The sequence below is a fragment of the Salminus brasiliensis genome, chromosome 5 (assembly GCF_030463535.1).
Source record: "Salminus brasiliensis chromosome 5, fSalBra1.hap2, whole genome shotgun sequence".
In the NCBI taxonomy this organism is placed as follows: Eukaryota; Metazoa; Chordata; class Actinopteri; order Characiformes; family Bryconidae; genus Salminus; species Salminus brasiliensis.
This window is the reverse complement of record NC_132882.1, coordinates 16654196-16673218: the sequence shown is the minus strand read 5'-3', so window position 1 is coordinate 16673218 and position 19023 is coordinate 16654196. Positions and strand designations below refer to the sequence as shown.

At 42.1% G+C, this 19023-nt stretch overlaps 1 protein-coding gene across 3 annotated transcripts in view; it reads left to right on the top strand.

Moving 5' to 3' along the window:
• snrka (SNF related kinase a) overlaps nt 1-19023 on the top strand; it is a 37046-nt gene continuing 18023 nt past the window's right edge. The window contains exons 1-4 of one of the 3 annotated variants that reach the window (XM_072679664.1): nt 1-241; nt 4344-4420; nt 4791-5500; nt 18793-18934. In XM_072679664.1, the coding sequence (XP_072535765.1) occupies nt 4912-5500; nt 18793-18934 (731 nt within the window). In that variant the 5' untranslated portion in view covers nt 1-241; nt 4344-4420; nt 4791-4911. The remainder of the gene's footprint in view (nt 242-4343; nt 4421-4790; nt 5501-18792; nt 18935-19023) is intronic. The other 2 variants (XM_072679665.1, XM_072679666.1) reach the window with 2 other exon arrangements.

Below are 19023 nucleotides of genomic sequence, written 5' to 3'. Positions count from 1 at the left end.
AGCCGAGAGGAGCCGAGAGGAGCGGAGCAGGGCGATTTCGCTGAGAGCAGCAGTTCCTTCCCTCCAGCAGCGTTTGCAGCACATTCATCAGGAACCGTGTGAGCGCCGCCACGACAAATCCGAAGTGCTCAACTTCATTCAGAAGGCTTTTGTTGAACGCCTTCAAATCTGGATCAGAAAGTCGCTTTTGTCCTGCCATTTTCACCATCTCGCCTTTTTTAAATGTTCACCGGAGCGAGCGGTAAGTCGGACCGACGTTAATGCTGCATAGTTAGCGGGCTAACGTCGGTAGCAAGTAGACGTCGGGCTGGCTAACGCCTGCTAGCCACTAAGCTAAACGCCGCTAGCCAACAATAATATCCGGTTAACGTTACCTAGCTCGGCGCTGTGCTGTGGGCTCAAGAATATAGCTAGGGTTAGCCAGCCAGCTAGCTAGCTAGCTAGCTAACACTACTAGCTATCTACCTGTCTGCTGATATTGCTAGCTAATTGTTCTGCCAGCTGTAAAATGTGGTTAACCGCTGATTCACACATCGCGTTTTTAGCCCAGCAGCATCGCTGCTCCGTGATGAGAGCTGCGCTGTTTGGGAAGCTAGATAGCTAATGCTGGGTTAGCCAGCATGTCTTGGCTTGGCTGGCCCGGCCCTTTGCGTCCAGACTGGAGTCCAGCTGAGCTCTGAGTGCTGGAAGCTGTGTCTTACAGGCCTGACATGCAGGGACTGACCGAGCATCAGCACTAACACGCGGTGTGCCGTGTTCAGGTGTCACCAGTGCTGTCCTGCCTTGCCTTCGCATTGTTGCATTCACACCCGTATTTGCTAACTTGACGTTAGAGCACATACTGAACGCCATCAGCACGTAATGGTAGCTGCAGCTGACTGAGTGCTGGACATGGACACAGGCTCAGTTTGTTGTTCGTTACTTTACTGAACATGTAAATGCTTCTGTAGTTTCCCGAGAGGAGAGAGAGAGAGAGAGATAGATAGCCGTTGCTAGGCTAGCTAGTTAGCTAGCTGGCTAGCTGTCTATCTACATCATTGACTGACTGACTGACTCAGTAGCTTGCAAACTTAGCTAGTGCTAGCTGGCTAATTCATTTTCAGGTTAAACACATTCTTGCATATTTTCTTAATAACTATCAACCCTCAGCCGGTACTGTGTATACTGTAAAACTATTTAATAGTTCTGATGTTTACTAGCAACTAACAAACTAACTAGCGCTGGCTAGCTCACCAATGCTGATGTTATGGCCACACCATCAAAGGCTCCTCCATGGGGAGCCTAACATTGGTCTCAGCTTGCTGATGGTTAACCATATTATTTTACACAGATATCTTTGATTTAACTAAAGGTGGGGTATTCATTTCCTGCCTGAGTTGTTTGAATTAGGAGTCACACTGCTGATTATATCAGTAGTCTTTAGCAGACTGACTTTGTCATGGTCAGGCTCACCCGGCTCAGTTGAATGTGCTGTTGAAAGTCGTGCATCCTGCTTACTCAGTTTATAGCCTGTGCATGTAGCTAACTGCAGGTAAAGGTTAAGAGGATAGTTCTGTGAATTGTAAATGTGATTTGGAGCAAACAGGACCTAAATCCTCCTAAAGTTGGGTGCCATAAGCAGTAGGATGAAGTGTTAGGTCTGGCTTTAACACCCGATGCACTTGTGATTTATTAAGAAAAGAGCTTTGTGCAAGTTATTGAGATTTAAATGACTCGGCACAGAAGTAAGGCTTGGGTTTATGAATAGAATGTGTATCTGTTAGTGATGCAGGCTAGAGAAACTCTAGGCCATCATCCTATTAATCTTTTCATTTCATTAAAGAAATAATTAACTGAAAACGTAACTTATGATCTGTGATTTTACCCCAAGTGTAGTCGACTGTACAAGTCATGTTTGGTGTCTTAGGTTTGCTTCTTTAGATTTGGTCTGGAACTACAACGTAATGTAATAACCTTGTGTAACCAAAAATAACTGTCAGAGGCCTTGATTTCTGTAGATTGCTGCAGATAAGCTGAATAAGTCCAGTATTTCCAGAGTGCATGGAAAGAAGTTGGGCACATCATATCTTGAAAGTTGTGCTATTCCCTTCCGTCTTTGAGTGTAGTTTAAACAATGCAGATTCATTTTTCTCAAGTTGTATATTATTATATAGGTCAGCATTCATAGCTGTCCCAACACAGCTTGTGTAGTGTTTGCACTGCTGGGGTAATTGCAATATTTTCTGCTGTTGTGGTTTTCCTAACCAATGATACAGCTTACTAATGTATGATGAAACTCCTTGAACCATTGTTCAGCGAGTCAGTGAGGCAGTGTTTTCTTCTGCTAAACAAAAGTGAGTGTGTTCCCACAAAGGCCTTCAATCTCATCCTGATAATAAATGAAGGTGCAATCAAAAACCAAAGCATTTGTACAGAGCAGGGCTGCTGCGTTAGGCTTTTAAAAGCTTGGTATTACCCATTGATGGACTACATCATTAACAGTATTGCCTGCCAGTAGGTACAGTCATTTTGTAGAGTGCTATTTGCAGATTCTTAGTCATTTGATTTAGCTGATGTTTTAAAAACACGTTTGCGTGTGGATTTTATTTATTTATTTATTTATTTTTAATCGTCTCAACTTATTAGACTGCTACTGGCTAGACATTTGCTACATTTACAAACATAGACATAGATGTTTTGGTTAATACAGTTGAGGTTCAGTTTGGGATGACTGGAATGATTGGGGCAGGTCTGGAGGGTGGGGGTGGACAAACTACAGCTCTAGAATGAAAAATTGATTATTCCATTTATGGCAATGAGCACAATATGGATCGTATCAATTCTTTCCACTTCAAATTTGTATTTTTTTATACTCCACTGCTTCAGTATAGTTTTGCTCATCATTGAGAGAGTTTTTTGTCTTTGACTTGCATTTTCATTTTTGCACCCTTGTTCTTTCCCCACAAACAAGTTTGGTAACATTTCTGCATCTGGAGCATTGAATGTAAGAGGAGCACACTCGCAAAACTGATTTCAACTTTAAGTCACATCGTCCCAGTACTGCCCTGAGGGTAACATCACTGTGATTGAATCATTCTCAAAAGAGTAGGCCAGTGAATTTTCTTAAAGAGAAAAGAAGGGTTGAAATTGGTTGTAATATCAATACAGCAAAGGTGTTTCTAGGAACTGGAATACTGCAAATGTAGTTTGTAAGAACTAGAGCATGTAGCTAATGTTGTTTCTATCATTTGGTAAGGGCTGCTTAACAGAGTACCTGTGATCTTGTGACTTGCCCGCACTGTTTTACTGCTCCACGCTCATTTGAATGCTGCAGGTAGTGATGCATTCATTTGTCATCACTTTCCACTCGCCTCTTTGTCATAGTCATAGGAATGCAGACGACTGAAGCCAGTATGGCCAGAACACCAGACAACTAATGATTTATATACAAAACAGACCTCAAAGTATGTTATCCTACTAATTTGTGATAGACATACTTTGTCTTTTTTGTTTTTCTTTAGAAAGGTTTCACAAAAAAGTAAAACTAGAGTGGAAGATGTTTGAGGACTGAACATTTCTGTCGAAATACCTGCTTACTAACAAGCTGTGTCCTTGTTCTAGTTGAATGGTGTCACCACAAGTTTCATCACATTGCACTTGGAGCTTGTGCTGGTAGTGTTTCCAGTAATGAGGTTTTCCGTTTTAGATGACACCATGCAAATATCAACTCTTTACAAGAGTTGGACTAAAAGGGCCGGTACAAGAATGGAGTGTATGCGCGTTTCCCCTGGAAATGAGGGTATGAACAGTCCTGCTGAAACAAGCCCCCTTTAGTCAGACTAAGTGCCAAAAAGTTCTGCAGCATGGCAGCGTTTATTAGGGTAAACGGCCAAACCAGGAATGAAACAAGTGATTATCTGCTCAAGTTAAAGGCATTTAGTAGACTGGGTCATTAAGGTCAAAATTTTATTATATGAACTACGGTGAACATTGACACGGTTGTGAGTTTAATACTCTGACTCGGCAAGCTGCCACTGTTGGGCCCTTGAGCAAGGCCCTTCACCCTCTCTGCTCCCTGGGTGCCACAGCAATGGCTGCCCACCGCTCCAGGCATGTGTACTCACTGTCACTGGGTGTGTGTTCACTGGTGTGTATGTGTATGTTCACTGCACGGATGGGTAAAAGGCAGAGGCCAGGTTCCATGAATATGGTTGTCTTGTCGAACAGTGAGCTCCTACATGTGGCTGGATTTCAGTTCTCAGAATTGCAACAAGCCATTTTTTTTCTCTTTTCTTGAGTATTCTTTCTGTAAAAGGATAGCTGAACCAGTCGCACAACAGCTCTTTCTTGTTTTTGTGTTTTAGTGGCATTTACACTTGGTGCTACCGTTGCCGCTCAGTGGGCGTGGCCGCAGTGACTCCCACCAACTGTGACATTGCAGGTATACCCTCTATTCTGAGGCAATACCTATTATTTGTATTTGTGTTTGTATGCTGATATACACACATGTTAAGTTTAGAAACTGGAACTTATTAAGCTAGGATTACCAGTACAGAGAAATTTAACAGCCAAAATGCAGCCGAATTAATGGAATGAATGAATATACTATCGCATATGAAATACTTACATTTGTCATTACTGTTTTTGTTTTTTTACCTAGAAATAAACCTCACTCTATCAGGACTTATGTCTGTCATTCATTTGTAGTATAATGTGGCCTTCAGTTGCTTGCAGATTGATTTTCTTCTTGCAAAATAATAAATAAAAAAACCCTCTTGAAACCCTCTTTCTCTCTCTGATCTGATTCACAGGAGTCTGGCATCATGGGTTTGCGGTTACCAGCCAATGTGCTGAAGTGAGCTGGACTCTCCCTCCACTGTAAACTCTTCAGGGGTTTAACCCCACCTCCCAGCCAACGGGAGACCAGCAGTCATGGCGGGCATTAAGCGCGGCTACGATGGCAAGATCGCCGGACTTTACGACCTGGACAAGACGCTGGGCCGTGGGCACTTCGCTGTGGTCAAACTAGCACGCCATGTCTTTACTGGGGAAAAAGTGGCAGTAAAGGTCATCGACAAGACCAAGCTCGACACGGTTGCCACTGGTCACCTTTTCCAGGAGGTCCGCTGCATGAAGCTGGTGCAGCATCCCAACATTGTGCGGCTCTATGAAGTAATCGACACGCAGACCAAGCTCTACCTGATCCTGGAACTGGGGGACGGAGGGGACATGTTTGACTACATCATGAAACATGAGGAGGGTCTGAACGAGGAGCTGGCTAAGAAATACTTTGCTCAGATCGTTCATGCCATCTCTTACTGTCACCGGCTCCATGTGGTGCACCGTGACCTGAAGCCTGAGAATGTGGTGTTCTTTGAGAAGCAGGGCTTGGTCAAGCTGACAGACTTTGGCTTTAGCAATAAGTTTCAGCCGGGAAAGAAGCTGACGACCAGCTGCGGCTCCTTGGCATACTCTGCTCCAGAGATTCTGCTTGGGGATGAGTATGATGCACCTGCTGTTGGTGAGTAGTTGTTGATGAGGTGGTGTCGGTAGTGCCTGTAATGATGGTTTACAATACAGGAAATGAGAAGGATTTGGTTGCTTGCACTAAATTGGCCTATTGTCATTATATGCCTATAATGTCTAATTTTAGTACAACATAGAAAAATACATGCCTTTTTATGTTTATTACTCACGGTATACACTATTTTGAGATCAATATTTGATAACATTGCTACTTTGCAATCAAGGCCTCAGAACTGAATGCTTGTCTATCAGCACGCTGTAGTATTATATAAAAGCTTGGGTTTCTATGTAGACGAGAGCAGGCTACAGTTTGCCACTAGTTAATACTCACAGCTGTGCCCTTACCTACAAAAAATGCTGCTCCTCAATGGAAGCTGCACGCTTTGGATGATTACACCTTCTTGAAATGTTGTGGCATTCCTTTGCTAGTTCTATGAAGATTCACGTGTTCAGGTTGTTGCAGGTTTTGCACGTCAGAGGGGTGCGGTGTGGAATTAGAAATGTTCGAGCATGTTGGAGCATGCAGATGAACCAGTCGTCCCAACTCTGAATACCACTATCTAGCACTCTAGTATGCTGCCTTGTCCGAGGGCATTTTTGCGTGTCTGGTAGGCCGCCGTCTGACAGCGTAAGGCCATTGGAGAACATACAGACTCCTGTGTCTGCTGCTGCTTGGAATTTTTTGGTCAGGTCGCAGCGCATGCTATTGGATGGTGGAACAGTTAATCCTGTCTTTGTTTGTGCTGAGCCCTCGCTGCTGGGAGCCCTCATTAAACATTTCTTATTGACACTGTCAGGGTGATCAAATAGACACTGTGCTCTGATTGCCAGCGGCCTCCCCACTGAGATTGTTTCCGGCTTTGCATCCGAATCAATAATACTTTGTCCCGCGTTTGGCTGCCAATCTGTTTGGAGACCCCGTTGTCAAACTGGGCAGAAATGCTACAGTGCAGCGGTTGGCCCAGGTTCATGCTATTATGTGTCTATTTGATCCCTTCTAAGCTTGAAGGTTTCTCTCTTGACAACTGTTTGACTTGCTGTATAACTGGAAGTTTGTGATATTACTTTGGAGGTTCTTATTTCTTTCTCATGCACCAAGACCACGCCTTCTTGTTGTTCTATTGCATTTGGCTACTAATGATTTTGTCTGTAAGGGGTGTGTTGAGCATGGCCACTCAACCCTGGCTCTTTATCTTATTCCACAGCCCTAAAAATAAAAACGCTACCAAGGTTTCTTTTGAGCAATGCCATAGAAGAACTACTTTTGGTTCTTTACAGCTCCTTTTTTAAACCTTAAAAAGGGTCTTAACATGTTTCTTTAATGGTTCTTCTATTGCATCACTCACAAAACCTCTGTAGCACCTTCATTTTAAGCACCTCAGTAGCACCTCTAATTCAGCTAATCAAAGCCTTTGTAGCATATTTCTTTAAACTAAAACTCAAAGTTTGAGAGTAGTTTGATTTCAGCCCTCCTCACTCAGTTGTTGAGTATTATCCTAGAGAAGAGTTCGGCGACCTCTAACAGGAAAGTGAGAAGCTATTTCCGTGTCCCCTGACGTTGTAGAGAGAAATCAAAGGGTGGTAGGCTTTCCTTTAAGTTGCTTCACACTGTTTAAGGAGTGCTCCTCAGGAATCTTACTTGATGATGATCAGCCTAGACATATGCAGCTGTTGTCAGTGTCACCTGGTCATTAGTAGTGATGGATGAATGCCTGACTCGTGACTGTGGTTGAGGTGAGCGGTGTATATAAGGATGTGAGTCCAGTGGATTTGGGTTAACAAGCCCCAGTAGGAAAAAAACTCTGTGCACTGGCCTTGTTTATACCTGAATCTGTTTGTTGTTGCTGGGGCTTTTGAGGAAATGAGATGCAGAAAGAAATCCGTGAATCCTTTTTCCCCCTGTTTTTTAGGCTTTCATAAAGGTTAAGTCAAATCTTTTGATTGAACATTTAAGTTATGAAACATTTATGATGTTATCTCCCACTCTCAGTGGTTCATTAAAAAGAAAGCCACTTATTTTGTTTTTAACTGGAGTTGCACTGTGATAAGCCATGCTTAAAAGATGACTTTTAAAGGTGCAACAGAATATTCAGTGCTGTAAGTCGTTCTTTGATGTCTAGATAGTAAGTGTTTGACTTTGGTTTGGGCGGAAAAAGATTTTCCTGTTATGGTAGGCTAGGGGGGGGAAATTCTCTGCTGTTATGATCTGGTTTACAGCACCACAACAGCTCTCATAAGCTTCATACTGTATTTTAACACTAACAAAAACACAAATTATTCTTTATGATTTCTTACTAGTCTTGCCAGTTAGTGTTGCTGTCCTTTGTGTCTTTTCAGCGCAGTATGGTTGGCACAATGTTGCTTGGTTAGCTTTTAGTCTAGCTCCCCCCTAGCACCAGCTTGCTTTCCTTGGTTCTCTGAGGGTTTATTAATTAATACCAGCTTGCTTTTCCAGCTTTTGCTTTGTGGAGAACCGAATCTGAGCTCCCGGTCGTGGACACTGGCACATGAAAAGCTGTGGACATGAGGTCTAGTTCTCACAGCAAACTGTTTTTCTGCTCCATAAATAGCAGAGTCTTGTGATGTGCTGATCTCCAGTATCGACGACACCATATTCTCAAAAAGTTGCATTTTACCGCTTTACCAGCTTTGACTAAGGCTAACAAGGCTTTCACCAGTGGACTTGGTGTATGTAAATCTTGGGGGCAAAATATAACAACATATAAAGGCTGTAAAGGAAACAGTTGGGGTGTTGGAATTGGCCTGTTTTGCAGCTCTGTTTTGGTTATACTGGATTTTTTTTTTTTTTTCTTCAGTAAAGAGACAACCGTGTTTGACGATGGTATGTCGCTTCTATTTAGCACATTATTATTCAGCTATGGCAAGGTAAATACAGTTTAACATTCTAGTGCACCTTTAATGTGGTTTTGTATGTCAGCAGCACAGCCGGTTTCAGATTGTACATGCCAGAGTAGTTTGAAATCTCCTTTAAGTAGCCATATAGACTAAATGGGATGCGAATTATCCTCTATTCAAACTGTCATTACATTCCTTTAGAGATTTAAGCTTTGCTCAGTTGTGAAATTAATCTTTAATCAGTTAATAAAGTATTACACTGTCACATTTACAAGATTGTGAGCTGCGATTTATTAATTTTTTTTTTGAAGTGCTTCACTCTAAAGCTTTTTGTCTTGTCCCCATTCTAGGAGGGTTTTGTACTTGGACATATTGAGAATTTAAGGTAAACTAATGGTCAAAGCCAGTCCCTTTTGAAAAAGCCTGGTAATTTGATCAAACATATATTAAATGAAGGATTGTTTTACAAAGTACTTTGACAGTCAATATAAGCTATGGCGCAGCTTATCAAATAACCTGACAGGACCGTTGATATTTAAGAGGCTTGGTCGAGCCGGAACAGTTAAAGAAGATGGCACTGATGAATCCTGCACTTTTATTAGAATAAAGAGCTAAATGGTTGATGGCACTGTGGCCTTAAATTATGCATCATTCAGATAAGAATGATACATTTCTTGTCCTTTGTTAATCTTTTGCTGTGCGCCACTTCAACATGGTGAATGAGTCAGGAGGGTGAATGAGTCAGGAGGGTGACTGGTTGGTCAGTAATGTAGAAATTAATCTACCCATAGGGAGTGATGGCGATTGGAATTCTTTGAAGCTTCCCTCTTACTCATTGTTTGTAGTTTGTTGGTGTCCATTTCACAACATTGGATTCCAGGTTGTTACAAACTAACAGATCCAGCCTGGCTGGTTTTGGGTTCTGTCCGTTTTGGTACTGGAAAGAATTCCAGTTAGATGCTTGGAAACAAAGACTGGGGAAGAAGATGCTTGGAAACAAGACTGTTCATTAAATTGCCTTAGTTCAAAGAACCAGTGAACGAGTGCCAACCCTGTACCTTCAGAATAGGCTGAGCAACAGAGGCTAAAGAGACTTTTAATGGTTCTTTGAGCGATTCCATGGAAGAGCCAGTTTTAGTTCCAAAAAGAACCATGTTTGTAAAAGGGATGTTTGCAGTTTGGTGCCAGGATGTAGGTCTGTTGGGACGACCTTCATACAGCCCTTCATTAGGGTTGGGTGCAGAAGTTGGTACTTTTAAGGGTACCAGTCGATGCCAAATGTTAGTTTAAACGGAACATGCAGCCGGGCACTGGTGAGCCAAAAGTACTATCAACTGGGGTTTACAGTTACATGTTGTTGTAATGCAAAGTGCAATTCTGGCCATGGAAACACTTCTAACTTGAGCAAACACCTGGTCAAACACAAAGCAGGTCTAAAAGCTGAAAGCCAAGTCCTTGCAAGAGCTGCTGTTACTGTTGTAATTAAACAGTGCATACATTAAATTAATCACAGTAATACATACATTGATAATACATAGGGATATTTATAAATGTGTAGACTGTTTTCTATTCCCTTGGGAGTAGAAATTGGACTTTTGTCTGACTGTTTTTCTATATGTTTTCTTTAGGCGTTAAAATTGGCCATATGATTGTGGAACAGAACTGCAGCGTGTGCAAGGCTGAGGAACGAAATTTGAGTGTGTCTGTGCATGAGTGTGAGTTTTCTTCCACACGTTTGATGGCCCCTCTGCTTCATTCGATAACTCTTATGTTTTGTGGCAGTTCATGTCTCATAACTGCTAAAAACGAATGGGTGTAACTTTCCTGTTCAGCGCTTTAAATATAGACCTTGACAAAACTCTGTAGTAGTACAGCACTTCCATATGTATGCTTTCTATACCCAGTGTGCATTTGGATATAGGTTATAGATTTACACTGCTCTCTTTTTAGTCTGTGATTACAGATTCCAACCTACAACCTCTGATTTACTGCACAGTGCAGGCCTAAGTGTACTTTGAATGCACACACAGATACTTGCTTAATGAAACGGGCTACTTTCACCAAGGGAATATCAGCACAGTGAATTTGCCCCTTGTCCAGCTGCAGTTGGCATGCATAGAATGGTTGCTTTGCTGTAATGTGCACTATGCCTAGATGCCTCCGTACGCTGTATCATCTAAAGCCGTTTTCTCATACACACACACCCATACACCCCTTGTACAGGGGAATGTAACAGTAATTAAACAGGAACTATAAACTGCACTCGGAATTTCTGATAAGATTGACAGAGCAATTTGTCTCCACAATACCTGGTACAGTTGTCCTGAAATTACTGGGAAGGCTTATTTGTGAAAAGTAGCCGATGCATTACTGGGAAAGATGAGTAATGTACTGCATTTTCAGTCTTGTGCAAAGGTACTGTGAACTGATGAACTCTTTGGATACAGTGAACAAAAGAGCTACTTTCATAAAAAGAACACCTTGCCAATTGTGAAACGGGGTGGAGCTGTCATGTTTTGGCTTCTACAAACAGGACAGTGATCCAAAATATGTCAGATCCACAGTGTACAACCTGACGAGAGACAAACTGATGCTTTTGGAATGCCATCACAGTCTCTAGATCTAAAATCATTGAACATGTGTGGATAGATAAATTGTGAATAGCTGTGCATGCAAGATAAGCCAAGAATATTTCAGAAATCTCGGGCCTCCTGCAAAGAAGAGTGTTCGTAGAGAAAATTCGTACGACGAAAGCGGAGTTACAAAAAAACAGTTGAAAGCTGGGATCTCTACCAAAGAGGGAAAACTAAGTATGGGCTGTAAGCTATCCAAACCTAATGGATCACATTGATGGGTTAGATTTTATTATTATGTGAATCTAGAGGCAGCGTTTTCTATTTGTGTTAAAAAGGGCAATGTGTCACTAAGCCAAGGGGGCTGTGTGTGTGTGTGTGTGTGTGTGTGTGTGTGTGTGTGTGTGTGTGTGTGTGTGTGTGTGTGTGTGTTTATATATAGGCTACTTTTGACGGGTGGGAAACAGCACAACAGTGCATTCTTTTTGTGTGATTTTGGTGGCATGTCACTCCAAAGAAGCTGCTAGTGAAAAGAAAGGGGACTTTTTTATTGTTCTTAGATAGTTTTCATTTTGTGCAAGTGGAAAAACCTCATGGCTAAACTTTACAACTATGTTTGTTGTATAAAAATACAGGTGCCACCGGTCAATCATGCTGAGGATGAAAATATAATAGGACATTCATGTGCTTCCAATATCGGTTCATTTGTTGGTGATAATATTTGAATAGCAACAGATATAACCAAATTAAGTGTCTGAGAGAATGACCAAATCCCACAGGTCAAGTTACAAATTACAGCCAACACTTCGACTGCGAAGAAAGAAGAGGAGGAAGAGCTAATTCGGTTGGAACAATTAGGTCTAACTGTAATTATTCCTCTCACTGACCTGTAAGATACAGTCAGTTCTCCATAGACTATACAGCAGCAGCAGAGTTTCTCCAGCTCCGCTGTTGCAATCAGCCTGTAAATCTGCAACAAGCGTTTGCCTGTTTTTTCATTTAGTTTTCTGGTAGCTGTTCTATTACTTTGGTGTTGAGTTGCAGTAAGAGTTAGACTTGCAAATGAGAGTCGTAGCTCATCGAGGTTTTTTCCTTCAATTACATAGGATATTTTACCTTTATGCTTCTCAGTTTGTGTAACACATTTAAAGGAACTAGCTTAGCTTACTGCAGATAACACAAGCCATACTTGTCAATACTTGAGGACACTTTCACATACATGTCACTCAGTATCAGAGTGACAGAGTATCAAAATGCAGCAAGCTAACAACCACACAAAACAGCAAACCATGCAGACCACATTTACCCACGACCAAAAGAACAGCAGCAGCAGTCAGAAAGCTACAGGAATCGCTTGTGGTTGATTCTAAAAAGCAACGTACATTTTATCTTGAGAGACAGTGCAGAAGCATTACAGAAGCCCTGCAGCCACCAAGTAATGCCTGGAAAGGTTAGTGTGGCATCCAGCCCCGCCCTTGATTGGTAGTGCCGATCATATGATCGAGTTGAAAGACGATCTGCACTTGATATTGCCCCCAAAAACACTGCTCGGCTCATATCTGCTCATGATGGTTGTAAAGTGTTGTCATGGTGCCCACCCCTATGTTGTCTCGTTTCTGTTTATATCCTAATAAAAGCTAGAGGAAGAGACCTAGAGCTGCTCTTCACCCTAATAATTTTTTGCCTAGTTTAGTCATGGGTTGATGGCAAGCAGCCTTAAATTGAGTATTTTTGTATTGAATCCTCTAAAACTGCAGGTCACATTGCCCTGGATCCTGCGCTGCATCTTGCGGCTGGTTTAGACTGATTTATTGATCGACACAGTGTTGTGGCGCTTACCCATAGGACAAGGTGTTACCACAGTAAAGTCCTGGGCCCTGAAGTAAACCTGCAGTCATAAAAACAGACTTGATTAAAAACAGGTTTGAAGGTTAGCCAGCCAGGGATCCGAAAATGTCAGTACAGTAACTGACCCTTTTATTACAAAGTTGACATGGTAGCAGTAGCTGGTAATGGGAACTTAATGGGAGCTTATTTTAGGCTATAAAATCCATGAAAAGGCTGTTGATGTTCACCTTATGCTAACCTCAACCCTGTAGACCTCTGCCATATTAGAATACGCTTACTCTTTCATGAACGTGTTCCTGCTTTCCAAGTCCTCTGTAATATGTAACAGTTTCATGTTTTGAACATTTCATTGTCGTATGTAATCTGACTTTAATAGGGCAAGATTTGTGAGACGTGTAATAACGTTTCCCTCTCCTCTTGATCTGAGCTAGCCTGTAGTCTAGCATCGCTTTAGTCGGGGGGGGGGGGGGGGGGGGGTGTTGTGTTTGAATGAGGAAACTCAATGATGTGAGTCCTCTCTGCTGCTCTCTGGCCCTCAGCGAGCTGTTGTGAGGCTCCGAAAATTGCCAAGTGACAAATCCCCGAATCACTCATTAAACCACCACTGAGACGCATATGTTGCACGCGCGTCTTGCCTGCGTGAGTCTTGCTGTTTGTGCTGCTCTGGCACGGTTGCAAAGCTTCCAGGGGTGCTGTTGCCCTCCCCTCCTCTTCCTTACCGCTTCCTTTCCTCCTCTCGTCCCTTCTTTCTTTCCCCTAGATTGTTTTCGCTCCGAGACCCGGCACCTCCCTGCTGAAGCTTGAGGGAGATGTGCGATAGAGCGAGAGTGGGGAGGTGTGTGTGTGTGTGTGTATTTGGGGGGGGGGCTATGTTTAGAGCAGTGTCTTCCTGATCTTACCCGTGCCAGCCAGACATGGTGCAGTTCGCCCAGAGGGTGATTAATCCAGCCTGCTGGTTGCTATGGCAACACCTGCTGCCGTCTGAGAGAGAGCCAGGTGTGTGTGTGTGTGTGTGTGTGTGTGTGTGTGTGTGTGTGTGTGTGTGTGTGTGTGTGTGTGTGTGTGTGTGTGTGTGTGTGTGTGTGTGTGTGCAAGAGAGAGAGAGCGAGGGCATGGTGGATAAGGCTGCCCGGAGAGTTGCCTGTTCTGTTTGTCACCTTGCCATCCTCTCTGCCAATGCTGGGGTGCAGTAATCTCATGTCCTGTCATTTCACTGTAGATGATGACGTGCGCTTTCGTTGGAGGTGATAACGGGAGATTTTGTTTTGTTGTTTACCACAAGCCGTCTGTATTTGACCTATCCTTGCTCTGCTCACAGATGTGTTCTTGGGAAGCTGGATCAACTACAGAATGTCAGCTAAACCCTCAGTGTGATTTGATTCAGAGTCCGTTGCCAACGAAGAATGCTCCCCCAAACAGCACAGCAGTCACTCTGTCATCGTTTAGCCAATCCAAAGATAGAGTAATAGATTTTGAAGCCGTTTAGAATTAAGATGGTGTTAGGTGTGTTTTATTTTTATCTTTTAAGTTTTATTTCCACATGTTTTTGGCTTTGGTTAGAAAAAAGGGTCATGTGTGAATACCAGCTGCAAAAGTTGAATATTTTTATATTAAATTTAGAAAAATTAGGCCAAAAGGATTTTCATTATTGCTGTGACCACAGATGTCTACAGGTTGTATTGTTGATTCATGTGGGTAAGCTTTTTCAACTTTTTGAATGGCATATGGTAAGCAACAGATTAAAAAAAGGACTAATAATTCAGTCAAAATACCAATAAATAACAGATTTGGACATGTGTTCCCTATTTTTCCATCTTCCCTAGTTTTCATCTATGCTCTTTTTCTTGGGTAGTAAATAATGATAATTGACTGTACTTGCTATTTTAGACTATTATAGGACACCTGTAGGAGTTTTATAATCCTTTCCCTTAAGAGTGTTAGTTTCCATTTCAGTTTATTTATTAGCAGCCCAGTTATTAACATTTAACACTATAGAAGAACATTCCAAAAATGTCTCAGTATATGAAATGGGAGTTTCTGCATTTCCTTAACCTTGTTTAGCCTCAAAACAGTCGTTACAAAAGGACACATTAGAGGGTGTAGCAAGGATAGGTCAACTAAGATTGGCTACATTGTGATATGACGTGTGTACAGTATAGCTTGATTGGTGTAAAGTTGACAGCCATTTTAATGTCTGTGTTTTAATAATAATCCTAAAATCAAATTGCTGGTCACATTCTATGCAGAATATTCATGCTAGCTCTTGTACACTCTGCCTGGGACATGTCAAATTAGACATCATCCCTCAGTGCCCAAGATCCAGACTAGACTGGTTGAAAACTCTCTCAGGAAATGGGGCAATGTAAAAGGTGTGAAAAGCATGATGTAAAATGCTGCTAGGCTTTATGGCTGTGTAATTGATCCTAATTACTAACTGATTTGAATCTTTTGCTGTAATATTTTCACATGTAGGCATAAACGTGTTGATCAGTGTAGGGAAATCCAAGAATAATAATCAATTTGCTGCAATTGAGATTACTTTTTATGTTCAGTTGACAGAGTAACTTCCAGTCTATTTACACTTAATATTAATAATCTGCAAATGTGAAAGGGTTCCTCAAACCACCCTGAATGACTTTGTGCAAATCGTAATAATTTAATTCAGTAGAAATTCTGTACAATGGAATATCATTTTAATTAGGATGGGTAATCTGTGGATACCTGTCTAGACTGATGGGAGAAAGGTGCTTGAGCTTTCGAGTGGAACTGACAGCAGCGGCTGTTGGCAAGCTGGTATGGCTGTGTGACCATCATCTGTTGCCTGACTGGGCCATTGTTCCCTTGTCTTTATAAAGCACCTAAATTTAAGTTCGTCCACAGCTGGTGAACAGGGTGCTATAGACGGGACCTTTTACTCAAGTGGCTCTTTGTTACTTGTTTTTGTGAACTAGAAAGGGAGTTTCCACAAAAACAACTAATGCTTATAAGTGAAAATGATGTCCGTAAAGCATTGGTTAAATAATGCTTAAAATATCAAATAGAGCTAGCTAGTTATCAGTATTGGCCACAAATTGTTCATGTCTGTCAGGGGACTACTGAGCATATTGAAGTAGCTACAGTATTTCTGGTTAAAATTGTCTAAGCCCTTCATAGTTGCCTCCTGGCAGTAGCAGACTTTGTAGATGGTCTCTCGCTGGCCCAGTCTGTGGATTAAGGATACTTTTGGATTTCTCCACCCTGATGGGACAGTTCATTGCCCAGCACAGCAGCAAGCCAGGGCCTGCCTGCACTTTCTGCTGCAGTCATTCAAAATTAAACAGGAGTGAGATTCTTTGACCCTAGGGATGCTCTATGCATAGTCTCCACCCTGAGTTGTGTTTTTGGGTACATGCTCAGCAGATGGCTTGTGAAACCTGCAGTGGGGCATAAAGGAGCGTTTGATTTTCAATTTGTTCACACAGTTTGTGTAATTTGAACACTGCATGCTTGCTGAAATCATGTGGTGCTGACCTTTTTCCCCCAGAATGTTTAATATTCAGCGCCACTGCGCCCTGAGTGGAGGTGAGCTTTGCTATCTGGATCAGGCCTGCAGCTGACACGTCTGCCACATAGCTGGACAGGCAGGTGTAAATGGACCTGTTGCCTTAGAGTGCGCTTTAGGGGCTCCCTTGTAACCTACCATGATCGTAAGGTCCAGAGTGAACGTATATGTATGAGTCTAGGCAAGGCTAGGTCAAGATAGGTGTGGAGTTGTTTTGAACACTGTTGCATCAGTACTGTTTTTGTGCTGGTAAAAATCATAATACTTTTATTGTTTGATTATTACACTGATTAAAAAAAGGTTTGATCTGCTAGTTGAAGACTCACATTTGATAATGTCTTTGGTACGGTCCCACAGCAGTAAGTGTAAGTCTCATAGGTACTCAGTTAAAGCTTTGGTGCCTGCCAAGCTCCGAGATGCATGTTAGACAGTAACTAGGGGGTTGAAAACTTTGAACTAAGGGAAATCCTGTGCAAAAGCAGCTGTGCACTCGCACAGGTGGTGATGGACATTCCATCTCTATTTAGTGTGTAGGACAATCGGCAGCTATTTCTGGCACCAACACCGTTTAAATCGACCAAGTTATTAGTGTCTTATTTTATTAGTCTAGCTGCTAATACTTATTACACAAACACATAGACAGCGCATAATATTTAACAAACAGTCTCTGGTCAGGGTGTGACCGTAGCTGTAACTAAGTAAGATATGTGTATATTGTGTATGTTATGCGTTTCTCTTTTTAAACAGAATTTGACACATTTTTATGATTAGGTTACTAACCTCAAAGGAATTGTAAACGTATTTGAGTAGATCTCCTTTGTGCTGCCACAACATATCTGACCATTTAAGTTGTGTACTCCACAAGACCTCTGATGGTGTCCTGTGGTAACTGGCACCAAAGTGTTAAGAGAGTTCTGAGAGTTGAGAGTTTGGGGCTTTATAGATTGCATCAGTGCCCATATTGCCGGTTAATCGCTTATCCTTTCTTGTAGCACTTTTGGTTTGTGTTGACCACTGCATACCAGATTCTCCTATGAGCGATGTTGATTGTGTGTGTTCCTAACTGAGTGACCGCATCAGCCTGTCTGTAAGTACGCTGCTCTGGCATCAGTGACATGCTGGAGCAGTCTTATTCTGCAGCAATCATTCTGTCAGGAGTCAGATGGAACCTGCAGCTTAGGGTGCAGTGGGTCATCACAGTTGACCAGAGCCCAGCAGGAACAGGGCAGCCACTGCCATTGCACACTGTATGGCTTTTTTCATTAAGGACCATATGTATAGCTCTGTTGCTAAATAGAACATATGTAGGTGCCATCATGCAATATAGCATCCCTCATTACCTTCTCATAAGACACGGTTACTGCCAGTGCACACAGCCTCTGTAGTTTAAGTGGGATGAACCATGCATTAAAACATGAAACTGCACTGAATGATGTCCAGACGACTCATGTAAAGAGCCTTGCTGTGTAGTAAACCTTTACTGTACTCTCAGTGCATATAACGGGTCAGTTGCTGTCAATATGAAATAAACCCACCATGCCCTACTGCTGGTTGTTAAGCAGGCTGAAGCACTGCTGGGATTTGACAGCTGTTTTGTCTCTGTTTTGTCCATCTAGTTACCAATTTATTAGGATGTTCTTCATCTCCAAATGAGCTGCAGCTTGAGAGGAGGTTCTGTATAATCCTATGAGAAGTCAAATGGGAATTTATGCTCATATTTCCTGTGCTCCCTTTTACTTAAATTACAACATCATTCACATTAGATCATGCTCTATTGCTAGTTTTATGTAATTGTGTGTTTCAGTATTAGAATTGGGTACTTTTGGGCCTGTGCATTTCCTTAATATCAGTAATTCCGAATCCAGTCCTTGGGAACACCACGCAGTCTACATTTTTCTGCTCTGTCCCAGTTCCCAGCACAGCTGAACCAGGTTTTCACTGTTGACTGTGTGGTTCAGGTGACAAGAGCTGGCAAAAAAGCAAAAAAATGCACTATTTGAGGGTTTCCCCATGGACTGGGTTAGAGAACATTGCTCTGAATTATAGATGTAAAATGCGTAACCTCTCTGCAATAGGTGTACATGATTTGTTTATTACAGTTGCTGCATTTGTATTTGTGCTAGATTTTAGCTTTTGGGAGTTAGTGGGGTAGTAAAGCACCCAGGAGCTCCCATGAATGGCTTCCCATGTATTGTGACAGCCAAAGCTGTTGGAATAGCTTGTGGCTATATTGACCCTGGAAAACCAGTTTTGCTCAGCTTGTGGACTGCTTCATTTGTTATTTGTTGCCCGTCAGTGGCTGGACAGCAGTCCAGCTATCAGTGCAAACCACAACCATTACACTCTCAATGTCTTTTACGGTGTCATGTGAAATTTAAATGTATAATGAATCAACACTTTGTTTACTTGTACTTACAGTATATGTCCTTATTTAAAGCCATGCAATAAAATTGTATTTTTGTCCTGTAGATATCTGGAGCCTTGGAGTGATCCTCTTCATGCTGGTTTGTGGACAGCCTCCTTTCCAGGAGGCCAATGACAGTGAAACCCTCACCATGATTATGGACTGTAAATACACTGTACCAACCCATGTCTCCAATGCCTGCAAAGAGTGAGTACACTGTACCCTGTCATCAAAGTACAGTTTGTTTTCTTACATATGCCTTATCAGCTAGAAACACTATAACCTTGCCCTGAATC